The sequence below is a fragment of the Centrocercus urophasianus genome, unplaced genomic scaffold, assembly GCF_019232065.1.
Source record: "Centrocercus urophasianus isolate 14NV4802_14NV808 unplaced genomic scaffold, USGS_Curo_1.0 seq_7, whole genome shotgun sequence".
Lineage (NCBI taxonomy): Eukaryota > Metazoa > Chordata > Aves > Galliformes > Phasianidae > Centrocercus > Centrocercus urophasianus.
Window position 1 is genome coordinate 5,620,264 of NW_024885310.1, and position 13,256 is coordinate 5,633,519.

General features: G+C 37.5%; 1 protein-coding gene across 7 annotated transcripts in view; it reads right to left on the bottom strand.

Annotated features, from left to right (window-relative positions):
• Positions 1-1,300: 1,300 nt before the first annotated feature.
• The window catches only part of ANO3 (anoctamin 3), a 194,979-nt gene continuing 183,023 nt past the window's right edge, over positions 1,301-13,256 (bottom strand). For all 7 annotated transcript variants that reach the window (XM_042837290.1, XM_042837285.1, XM_042837284.1 and 4 more), the window contains 6 exons: positions 11,769-11,914; positions 11,515-11,667; positions 11,015-11,162; positions 10,027-10,107; positions 9,055-9,160; positions 1,301-7,810 (listed from right to left, as the gene is read on the bottom strand). In XM_042837290.1, the coding sequence (XP_042693224.1) occupies positions 7,628-7,810; positions 9,055-9,160; positions 10,027-10,107; positions 11,015-11,162; positions 11,515-11,667; positions 11,769-11,914 (817 nt within the window). In that variant the 3' untranslated portion in view covers positions 1,301-7,627. The remainder of the gene's footprint in view (positions 7,811-9,054; positions 9,161-10,026; positions 10,108-11,014; positions 11,163-11,514; positions 11,668-11,768; positions 11,915-13,256) is intronic.

The following is a 13,256-nucleotide window of genomic DNA, read 5'->3' on the forward strand; positions in this document are numbered from 1 at the left end:
GAATTAAATGAAACAGTCTGATTGAAAATATTATGGATCCAGCCAGCACTTTGTCCCAGATCTTGCTTCTGCTAATCAGTGACCCTGTCTTTATGATGTAGATTTAGGTCAAAGTGGACCTCCAAGTTACTTCCCCCATCTGTGTTCATGCCCAACCTCTGGGAACAGTCCCTGATTACTCAATTAGAAGACAAAATAAGTCTGTAAGTGACATGGTCTTGCCTGTGGGAGACACTTTGTCAACAGACTGAGAGTTAAGTCAATATTTGCGTTAATCCCTTTTACACCACTTTTATAATCTCGTAAAAGCTTACAGCTAAATCTAGCTGGCAGCCTATCGTCTCATGTGACAGCTTTCTTGTTTGTGCATCCAACCTTGATACGGTTAGCAAGGCAGGAATGGAAACTTAGAAAACACAGGCATTTGTATTTCATTTTGGCTCTCAACATAACCAGTCAACAATTCAGGAGTGAAATTGGACCAAAACACCAGCATCAAACTACATAGATAGATGGTGAATGAGAAAACCTCAAAACTTCTCTACCAGTAATGGGATGATATCTTAAAAAGAGACATCTGACTGTGAAAACTATTCAATATTTCTTGAAGTATCCACTCACTGCAGTATTCTTACATTCTACATGCCAGAGGTTGTCCAGTTTGTGGTTCTCTTCACACCCTTAAGAACAGTTTACCATTATATTTGCTACTGACTTACTATCTTCTGAAGTATATTTCTGCACCGGGTTTGTTTCAACTACAGCTGTCCACTGAGCCCATGTGTATTTGGTGTCAGACGTTCCAAAGGGTTCTACCCAAGCCCAACACGGCCTTATGTAAGATGGTTAAAACTGTTAATCAGTTCATTAATGAGTATTCTACCAAGACTTAAGGCTAAATTGGAAATCAGAAAAAAATTACCATTCTGGTTAAATATTCAGTGTTGATTAAAGCTGTCTAATCTTCTTGTTTGCTTTAAGTCCCAAGCCACACATCTTTCTGGAGAAGAGCTAGCCTGTGCATGAGAGTGGAAAAAAAAAAGTGAGATTAAGAAACTAGAAAACTGTCAATTTAAAACAGGAGCTTAAATGTAAGAAATTAATAATGAGTGAGAGCACTGGATCATGAGTGAATGAGTCTATATATGCCCTGAGACCACAGGAAGTATTAAATGTTCAACTGCCTGAGACAAGTTTAACCCATCCTTTACTTCCTTACATACTATGGTTTGCAGGCACATGAATACTCACCAGTGTATTTTTCATAACTTTGAGTATCTGGAATTACGACACTGAGAGATTCCTTCAAATATATCCAAGTTTATTATTGAAAAATGCAATATTCAAATGTGTATGATACAGTAAGTCATCGCATTTGTACATGTAAACCTTGATAAAGTAAACAGCATCTCAAAGACAAATTTATGCCAAAAGTGTCTTACAATAGGTAATCATATCAACAACTTCTCCTCAGTGAATTCTTTTAGTTCTGGGGTAAACACCGGCTTGTAAGAGTAACCTTAAACCCAAAAGAAAGTGAAAGCTGACAGGCCAGAGGAACTTCTAGCTTGCAGTGCATAAAAGTTAATTTCTCTGAAACACTTGGTGGTAACCCTATTTTAAATGTTACTTACAAAGTTTGGAATTATGAATAGAAAAAATAGTTGAAACTGTACTCTCATTTCTTAATTAGAAACCAAGTTGTATTTAAATATTACATAAATTTCAAGTATATACACATTATAAGAAATCTCTTATGATCATGATATTGCAAGTTAGCCAGGACTATTGAAGTAAAAATGGCTGAACAACATTATGTAGATTTTACATGAGATTATTTCAAACAACTGCAATTTCAGCGATACTACTCTAGGTAAAAATTAGAATCAACAGTTTTGTAGATTTTTTTTCAATACAAAATTCTGAGCCTTCTAAACATTAGAACATTAAATAAAAAGGTGATTTGAATTTTTTGAAATTTTTAACTGAAAAATTCTCAACTTCTCAGTGCTTAAAATCTCACTAGCTTTAGGCTGCATTGGGTTTAATCCTCATTTCTCATCTAGTAGCATCCCAACAACTAGTTCATGGCAAGTAAGGAGCACACTGCAGGGAACATCTAGTGTTACAGAGCTTATGGCAAGAAGTTAGAATGAGCCAAAGGAACTAACAAAAGGTAATTTCCAGTGCGAGTGAGGAGGGGATATTCCATTAACTTTTCAAGTCAAAATCCCAGTCCTGAACTAAGAAAGTTCCTGCATAACATGGAAGAGCAAAGGGATTTCTCTATGGTTCTTTGTTGTGCTGTTATAAATTTGTGCTGTTGTGGTAACGTTGTGCTATCACGACCATGTCAAAATGATGTCAGTGTCAATGTATAGTGAACGCAGCTGTAATGTCAGAATTGGAGAAAAACTGTCAATGTGAGCCTATTCATACAAATTTCAAAATGCCAAGATTGGGTAGGACCTTCAGGACATGTGTGTGTGTAGGGAGGGACAGGAGCGCAAAAGGTAGTCCTTGGGACAGTGACAGATGTCACAGCAGACCAGACACACGGTGTGCTTCCTCACACCACTCCGTCGCAAGCATACCAGCTGGCAACAAGCACTGGACAGACTGGTTTGGGAACACTTCTGTTTGGCTTCTTTTAGTGCTTTAAGTACTTTAGGTCAGGCAACTGCTCTTGAAATTGGACCATCAGCAAAAAGGCATCACTTAATAAAACACTATGGATAAGTAAAGAATGAACCAGAGGAGAAAAGGAAAAGGATCGCAGGGGTTCTCACCGTGCTCCAGTTTCAACCCTTCATTTTGGAGACTCGATAAGGGACTCTGCAGCTAAACTTGCTAAAAGGAACACATGAGCTTTGCCTTCTCTGCTCATCTCCAGCCTCGAAATGCTGGTTTATTCCATTTTACTGCAGCAGGAGGTGGGCTTTAATGAGCGTGAGCTTGAACACAGAAAGGTAAAGAGGTCTTTGAAAGCCACTGCCTTTCCTGCCACAGGAATTCACGTTTGCAACTCACTTAAATGCTTGGAAAAACGCTTACTGGTTACGCTTCAGTCAAACTATGCATTAGAACTGACAAAATAACTTACTTCATCTCTCTCCGAAATCTGCCTAAATGTGGATCTCTGAATTCTAGTGTCAGCTGTAACATAAAATACACATTGTTACGAATGGCTGGTTACAGATTTGCTTCAAGCTTTAACCCCCCAAAATCAACATCAGTAGCTTACGAGGATTGTGAAAAATAAAATGCATCTGGAAATACTATGCAATTTTAAGTGATCACACATACACTGATAATTGCTTTTGGATCTGTCTCTTTTCTCCTACGTAATGCCAAATGGAAAATGTGATTGATTTCCATTAACTTCACTGCCTTCGTATACAACTGTATACAACTTCGTATACAACTGTTTACAAGAATACATTACTCGGTGTACTTACAAAAATCTAGTTTACGACAGTACTAATGAGAATTGGTCTTACATGTAAGCTATCTAAGGAGAGCTATTTTTTTTTTCTTTTTATAGACAAGGATCATTTTCAGTTAATCGAAGTGATTTCATGCTTCTGAACACAGGCATACGAATTTGCCTCTGAAAATTGGTGACACAGCTCCAAGATGAATAAATCCCACATGATACCATGCAAGGAATTCACTGAACTGCATGGCTCCAGTCATTCTCTCTGGAAGCACTCGCATTTGGAGTTTGCAGAAGAGGCCAAAATAAGGAAACCACAGATGCACACAGATCATCCTAATGATTCAGTAAGAAAAAAATATCACGAGTTTATGCCTTTCCCTGTATTAACACTCACTCTAAAGCTTTGTTCCCCAAGATACTTTCCTTCATGAAGAAGACCTCAGGAAATTAATGAATTTACGCATTAAGGTATGTATTTATTCACCTAACTCCAAACATTTTTTTTTGAGTGTTCTTTGGAATAAAACAGAGCCTAAGCAATCCTGAAGACATGATATAAGTCAAACTGCTATCAGAAAAGGGCACAGTAAGAGGCATATTTCTGCTTTGTAGGAATGAAGATGTATACTTCTGAAGAAATATGTGAAAAAAAACTCAAACCATTTGTCATCCAACAGCACTATGGAAATTTAAGCCTCATCATCATCATCAATATTAACTTAAGTATTCATCTAAATTTTCTCTATAAATGTTTCAATAAAAAGGAGGTTGGGAAGAAAATCACGTGACCTGCCTTGTCTCAAAAGACTCCAATCAGGATGCCCAATCACCACTGTAAGAAATTAAATTACAGCATAACAAATAGAGAGCTTTTGCTCAATCTGCAGGCAACCCTGAGGGCACTCAGCTGTAAATACTGAGCGCTCAATGCATCTCCTTCTATAGACAGAGGTGCTGAGCTCCACGAGGGAACTTCTCATTAGGAAGGCTAATGAAACAGAATTCTTCGGATCCATTTCATTTCCATGCTTCCCCCCCTTCTCCACCCCCTCCCCCCCTTTTTTCACTCACCAGAATTCAGATCTCACACAGTGGGCACAAATTTGGAGTTAAAAATAACTAGAAATATGTATAATGTGTGTCAACTTTTCAATTTCTGAAATGGAAATTTCTTTCGTCTGCATCAAGACACTGAATTTGGTTAGCAATAATTAAGACATTTTGGACTAATCGTTTGTATTTAAGAATATCTAGTTGCTCGTGCAGTCTCTGTAAGGGCGCATGCATAGAGGAAAATTATCATAGATTAGATCAGCAATGACCTAAAGCGTTTTTGCACAAATTTAAGTTCTAAAGCTTTGTCAGGTTTCACAAACGCAGCTTGCATGCACGGTCTATTCGTACTGGTCATTGGTTTGGAAAGACAATACCTAGAATATGAAAAGATCAGTCAGCATTCATAAAATACAGTATTCCTGAGGACAGTGTGTGCCTTGTACTTCTGTAAAAGAACGTGCAGTCAATGCAAACAGCATACTAAACAAAGTCTAGCAAAAAGTTCTCAGCTTAAGCAAATGGCTATTAGTGGCAAAACCTTTACGCTTTGTTCATGTCCTTCAGACATAAAGGAACACACAGTGTTTCTCCAAAATTTCTTGTGCTTTTTCCAGTGCATAAACTGCAAAGTCAGATCTACATACTTTCCTTCAGTCTACTTTTATACACCAGTACTGAAATATTAAGATTATAAATATTTAAATCCCAGATCATACTCAAATACAAAAGAGGTTTTCTTTCAAATGCACTTTTAAGTTCAGTTGGAATTTGCCTGTTTTGACTTGTGCCAATATCCACAGCAGAAACGAGAAAGCACAAAATAATCACCAGTTCTGACTGTTGCTGATTTCTCTTCGAAATCTTCTCACCTTGGGCCAGCCAAGGCATTTTGCTGTTAGGGAAAACTTGAAAAAGAGAGCTGAACTGTGACCTTCTGAAGAACTGAAGTATTATCGCTACGTGGCACAGAAACAGAACCTGTGACACATGGTTAATGCTGTCAAGTGGTGCTTGATATTCCACAGTATGAAACAGGGAGAGAATAAATTAAATTAAATAGTGTGAAGCTGTAAGTACTCAGGAGAGTGCTGATATTTCTGATAAGGACTCCTGAGGAACTATCCAAAATATAATTACCAGCCTTTCCAAAATACGGAAAGCTGAGTTCCGACAGCCCATTATCAAAGAACTAACTGCTAATACATCTGATTAAGCCACACCTTTCAATTTCCTTCCCCCTTAGTGCAATACTGTAGATACTTCTATAGTTGCCTTGCCAGGTCACATTAAGCTGGAATTAACCAAGACAAATATAGTGAAATGAGTACAGAAATTAAACATTGATGCTAAAGTTCACTGGATACAATGGATTCTACTCATCTATTTGATGGGCTCTTAAAATTCATTTTATACAGTGTAATAATAATAATAATAATAATAAAATTATTGTTCTAACATACGTAAGTAAATACTGGAATGACACTTACTGATTCAACATGGCATTTATCAAGTAAAATTTCAGGTCTTTTTGTATCTGACAGCAGTGATTTCGCTGCAGCTTTATCTCTAAAATAACACAAATGTATAATGTCAGTATAATTTGGTCGTTCTGTTGGTTTTTTTTTTCCCTTGTTTTTTTTTTTCTTCTCATTCAATATTTAAGCATTGCTTGAAATTGTACAAGACGAACGGGATGACTGCGACTCTTGTTTCCCCACTCTCTACACTGCAAGTGAACTCTGCTCGCTTGTTTAGATTTTTCAAATGAAGTGCTTATCTTCTCACACATTATGAAATGTTAATAGCAACTCCATCAACAAAATGTGACTACAAGCATAAGCAGCACTACCTTACACTGTATTCACAAAAAAACCTGAAATTTGGTTCTTTACATGAGTGTCTATTTTTTATACAATGAGCTCCCCAGACTGTAAGAAGACGTACAATTGATAATAGAAAATCTAAAAGTAACCACTGTGTGTGTGTGCTTTTATAGACAATCTGTATACACATCAGGCTGTATCTAATTCCCATACTCTGACTTATTTAGCCCCATAAAAGAAGTGCACATTACTGGAACATTTACTGTTACAATAAGAAGAGCATTGTTATAAGGTGCTCAGATTCTCCTTCCCTGAACAAGCAAGTCAAAATGCTATACTGGATGTCTGATACATATCTGCATAAGCTTGCATATTATAAATAGTTAACTGTATATTCAGAATGAAGTAATTTGCACTGTATTAGAATATTTCAAGTTAGCATTCTGTGAAGTCACGGAATAATTGCTCAGACAGGTCAAAGAGAACAGTAACACAGTTAGACATCTGCATGCAGCAGAGCATGGAAATGACAATTCTTCCATCCATGTGAAGGTGGCCTTTCTGCACAAAAAAAGTGGAAAGACAACTCATAGCCATGTCATTTTCAACTGCAGCTGCAATGTGGGCAATGCAGTGTGTTTTAGTGCTGCTGTTTTCTCTTTGAATTTAGAATTTTTGGTTTTTGACTGGAAGGATAGATTAATGACAATGATGTGCAAATCTTAAACTGCATAGTATATAATAAGCAGCCATATACCCACTTTTTAGGGTAGGACCACATCCACAATCTCAACAAGAGACGAGGACAAACCTGACAAAACAATAAGCCTGAAAGATTGTTTATATCAAGTTATGGCCACAAAGGCAACAATCGTTTTTTTCTTCAGAGGCGTTACAGATGCGGCTGAGCAATCAGAAGCTGTAGTGGATATCATGTAATTTCTTTTTAGTCATGCCCTCACCGTACAAGTTTATAGGTAATTTTTTATTTTCGTTATGCTGCTAGCATCTTCACGAACAGCATAAAAGCTCATTGCCATTTTAAAATCAGTGTCCAAATTTTTAATCTGCTGCCCATTCCTGAGTGCCAGTTCTGGACGCTCACCTCACAGACCAGTCACAGATAAGGCTCTTCATGTTCCTCATCGGAAGCACCTGTTTTCCACTTCCTGCCAAAGCCTGCAACTGCACAGCCCAATAAGAACATATATATACACTTTGAATTGCACACACTGATGCAAGACTGACTTCGTTTCGAAATCGCACTCTTCAGTTTCCAAACAGCGTTTTTGTTGCAGCATGGTATTGACTAAGGCCATTCATGGTGATACTGTTTCCCATTCTTCTTTCTTTCTCTCTGCAAATGCTCTAGTTCAGCCTCGTACATCATTTCCTGGACTAAGTACTTCTCTCTCCTCATTCTGTCACACAAGTCTTTGGGCATGTCTGGAATCAGGTAAGCAATGAAAGACTTTATTCCGAAAACAAGGTGCTGAAAAGAAGAACAAAAACAATGGCTTCACACATGCATAAATACTCATTCCTAGGATCAAACGCTGGGGCCTCAAAGTGAATGGCAAATTTGGAACTGCAATGTGACTTGTGACTGAAAAATGATCCTTCTTTTTTAATCTCTATTTAGATATACAAGGCCTGCTCTGATAATAATGCCTTCTATGTAGTTACGCTGGCCCACAGAATCAGAGGTGGATGTCATTGGCATGGCAGTGGAGGTTGAACTTTCCCATCAATACCTGCTTACATTTTGCTGCCGTATGGTAGATAGCAGCAGAGGGGCTGTCTGATAGAACTGGTGTCTGACGTGGAAGTAAGTATGAAGCAAAAGTGTGCCACTGAGTTCCTCCATGTGGAAAAAATAGCAACCACTGACATCCATAAGATGCTTGCTGAATGTTTATGGAGACCAAACAGCGGGGGTGAGCACAGTGAGGTGGTGTGCGGTGTGTTTCAGCAGTGATGACAGCAATAGTGGTCACCTCCACTGGTGCACATTTGATGAGCATGGCATAAAAGCTCTTGTTCATCGCTGGTGAAAATGCATCTCTAATGGTGGTGACCATATTGAAAAAGAGTATGTCGTAGCTATGGATTTGCTCTATCAATTAGTGTTATTGTGCTCACTGCACCTGCTGACATTTCCATGGAAATAAATAGAAGGCATTGCTTCTGAAGTGATCTACGTATGTGCACATATATATGGGTATAAATGAACCATCTATTGGAATTGCTGAAGTCTTATGAAAAATGAAACTAAAGATACAGCTAGTGACCAGAATTCATACACAACTGCAGGATCTGCCATTAGTCTTTGTTAAGAGCTGGTTATCAAAGTAAGCAACCAGTTCCCCAGACAGTACCTCAGTCAAAGTTAGTACTCATTTCCAGTGTTGTATCAGGATGCCATCATGCGTATTTTTCCTGACACACACTACTGACAACTTCTAATAATGTTTAGTTGCGAACCATCAAGATTTATAAGATGATTGCTAAAAAAATATGATTTCGGGGGGCACTCCAGAAGCTGTGCTTGTCCTATCAATTCTGTTGGAAGTAGCTGATTGAAAACATTTTGAGGGGAGTGTTTTTTTTTTCTCTCGAGTACTATACTGAATAAACATCTAATAACAATGACACTCTCTTTAAGAGACTATTATAAAAAAAAAATCACTTAAACTCTAAAAAGGTAGAAGAGAATTGTTGCATTCCATAACTAACCTCAAAAACAATAATGAAGGCCAGTCGTGCTGCCAGAACGTGCCAGAACTGCAAAGTGAATTCATAGGGAGTTGAACTCCAGGGAGGGGCTCTGTAATCTCTGTAGCTGTAACGCAAAAATGAACTGTAAATTAGTCCATGCTCAAAAAACTGGACATGGTGAAAAGCTCTCAAACTTATCCCAGAGCTGGTTAAAAGGAGAGAATTTGACCTGAAAGCATATTTCAAGAGGAATTCAATGAAAAATCATAGCCCACAATATAAATATTAAATATAGATGCTTTTAAGATGGTAATGTTTTGCTTTCAAAAAGACAGAACAAACATTTTCTTTTGTTGTTACACAGCTAGCATCTTGGACTATTACATTCAAGTGTGTTGACTCTAAATTGGTTCTCATCCTTGCTTATAAGAAGTTGAGATTCTGATGACAAGGCCTGCATAAAGGTAACAGGATTGTATAACTTGGTCTAAGGTAATTTTCACTATAAAACTAAAGCCAAAACAAGAAACGGTGCACTTAATGCAAAGTCGGGTTTAAGTTTTGTGCTCAATTTCTCCTATTTATCTTGCATAACATTTGGAAATCTGGGCTAGATTAAAGCCACAACAAACATTTAATTGCATATTTTAAATAATAGACCTCAGAATGCTGAGCAAAAATGAAATGAGAATTTTCTGCCATATTTACAGCTGTAGAACCACCCACAAGAAATAATTCACAGAGGCCAGTAACACGTGGCTTACAGTAATCCCAAAGAAACTAAGAATATAACATGGGTTTCTATTGGCTTAGTATTGCATCCTACAACACACTTTTCACACCTGAGATTTCCACGTTGAACAAAGTTGAACTCAGATACTTTTACTTTTCAAAAGTGAAACTACTCTGCCATTAACTTAATCACTGACTTTCCTTTTAATGCCTATTTGATGTCCATATATCACAAGCAGAGGGAATATCAAAACGTACCGGCAGTATCCTGAATATCCCATTCCAAGTTCACTCAGATCAAACACTGATAAGCTGCTATTGACATATCCTTTTAGACATCTGGAAAGCAAAGACGTGGGGTCAGAACTCTTCCTAAAGTGGATATAAAGTATAAAGCTGTGTGCTATCACATGTTGTGAGGATAATGTTTTGTTTGTTTATTAGGACAAAAGCAATTGTAAAATACTAAGCAGAGAAGCAAAGTGTTATTGGAAAGAATGCAGTAACTTATGCTTCTAAGATAATAAACATGATTTATAAATCTATTTTGAGCAAAGTGCTCTTTTTATTTCTATTTTTTTTTCCTCCTGGATCATCTATCAGCAGTTGCAAAGCAAACTAATTTCCTACTTCACTGTTGCCTTTCACACCCACTGCACTAAGAAAGATGGCTAGAGAGACAAAAAGGATTCCTTGTTGTATGGGAACTGTTGAATCACAGCCTGAACCTCTGATTGATCACCTGAGACAAGCACTGAGTCAGCCCTGGGAGCACAGGTGAAGGCAATTCACTGCGTGACCAGTTTGTGAACATCTCTGAACTGCCTTGCTGTTTTATTGTTGGGTTTTTTTTTTGTCTTGATGCTTTCTCTGTGCTCCTTCATCTTGGGAAATGAAGAAGTTAAGTTTAGCTTGCACCATCACAGCTGCAGTAATAGTAAAGAGATAAGCAGGAAAATGGCTTAGTTCCCTCTCCTAATGGAACAACAAAGACCAAAATCTTCACAGAAAAGAGGAACAACTCAACTAGGAAGAGCCTACAACTTCCACATTTTTTTGCATTTCTCGTATGCGTTTAGAAGGGAAGTAATGATGGAATGGCTGTTTTGTGTGAAACACCTGACAAGGTTTGCACAGATGTAAAAGACAAAATGTTACCGCTCAAATACGTTGACACAGACAGTAGGAAGAGTTTACTTCCCCTGAAATAAGCATGTATAAATAAATTTTAAAAAATTTTCATTACTTTTCTTGTCTGTATCCTTGATCTGTACAGGGACCATATTTATACGCATAGACAAAACGTGGAATGTAATCAGAAGTGATGGCAATAACAAAGGCATTGGTGATGACAGCCAGTACTCCAATTCCTTCAAGAATCCCATACCAGATACCTAGAAACAAAAGAAATGATGAAGTCAGTGGTTTTTAACTATCACAAAAAGTCATACTAATGATATTAAAGTCATTACTAGTCACAATCTTTTTCTTTCCTCTTGAGAAAGATTTACTGACTCAGAAAAGCTAGCCAAGGTAAAGTCACGTCCTCACACTCCCACCACTACAGGCTCCACCTGAAAAATTATTACAGTACAGCCCACGCTGCTGAGAAGACATCCCTGATATCTGCAGGCTACCCATCAATTTCACTTTTGACATACTGAAATATTGCAAAGGGCAAGTTCCATCAAAGAAGATGACACAGAGGGATCATACCTTACAACGATAGATATCAGGTTCTCTCACCTATATCTGTTGCTCTTGCAGGCATCGGTCTTCGCCACTGAGTCACAAACTTATATGCATCTAGCCTTATTTCTATGATATTGTTCAGCAATGCCAGGAGAGGTGCCAGTGGAAAGGCAGCAACAAAGATGGTGGTAAAGCCAAACTGTAACACTAGATAAGCATTTCTGTGATTAGAAATTAGACATGCAAAAGCATATTTTAAAGCAATTTATTTTTTAAAAATAAGCTGACATCTCTATAAATCTGCTTACCCATCTCCAAGTATTCATCCATTAAACCATGGAGGTTCATCGGCTGCAGATTCCAATCTTTCTCCCACTGAGGTAGAGAAATTTTATGCTCCATTGACTGTCCTCTTCTTTTCATTTTGCGTCGTGACCACCAATTCTGTAATAACCTGTATTAGACAAATGAAGTGTTCTTGTCTGTCCCTTGCTGTAGTTTGCAATTCTAGCTGTTGTTTTGAATGGCATCGGAGTGTTTTCTGAGGTGTTACATGGAAATATTTACAATATTGTTAAAGAGACTTCCAAGAAATTTAAGAAGTTTTAAACTTAACATTATAGTTTTAATTATGTATTCAACACAGCACGTCAGGTATTGTAATAAACCTTACAGAAAATGGAATGGGCTTGCATTGACTTTTTAGTTTTTTATTTTAAGGATTTACCTGCATCACTAACTCAAAAATCACAGGAAAAAAAAATCATGCACACTGAAAGCATTAAGCAAAGAATGCTGTATTTTTAATCCTCTAAGAGACAAGTCAAATAAGTAGAGCTTACTAGGAGCGTTAGGATATACTGAATAGCAGAAAACGCCTACTATTTTTTTGAACAAACTTAAAGAATCAGATGCCCTATGGAATATTTTCCTCTTTAAGCAAGTCACGTCTAAAAAAATGCTCCTTGAGCTGTAAATATTTAAGATTATTTTCTGTGAAGGTTTGCAAAGGTCCTTTCACAAAGTAGCTATACATCTGAAGTAATACCTTCACGCATGAAAGTGCTATAAAAGGAAAAAATATTACCTAGTATAGACATAAGTGGCAATTAAAGTCTATCATTTATTTCTAGATATTACTGAAAGAAAGAACCAAAGATGGGAAATAACTTCTCTAAGTGTTTTTATCAACAGGCTGCTATTTTTTCTCTCCAACTAACTTAGCGCTTAGCTCTTCCTACTGGAAGGCCACAATTACAAACCACAGCTTTGTCAAAACAAAACACTGCTTTCCATAAAGGAGCATGCACGTTCTAAAAGAAATTCCAGGCAGAGTTAAAGCAGTGCTGCCTTGTGAAGGCAGGAAGCCTGATACTTCAAGGCTGCTGCTTTTCAGAAATTTGCTTCTCCTAGCAAAGCAGTGGCTGAATTGCAGACTGACTGCATGCTGTGAGTGTAAACTTTTCTGACATTATCAAGGTTAAGACTGATTAAATTAATCTCTGATGAGCAACCTCTTACTGAAAACAAATTCGTTCAGCTTCAGAAGAACTGTAAGACTCTTGGACCCATCACACTCTTCAGTACTTGAACAGCTCTGTTTGTACTATGGAAAATAAACTCAAAATAAACAATTTGGCTGGTTAATGGACCTTGGGAAACTTCAGGGCATGGTTACTGCTTCCCTTTGGTGTGAATTTGCAGTGGTGAGATGGAAAAAGCAAACATTCTCCAAGCATGTCATGTTCTTGAAATAGATATTTTTGCAAAATATGATCACAAAACTATGTAAACAG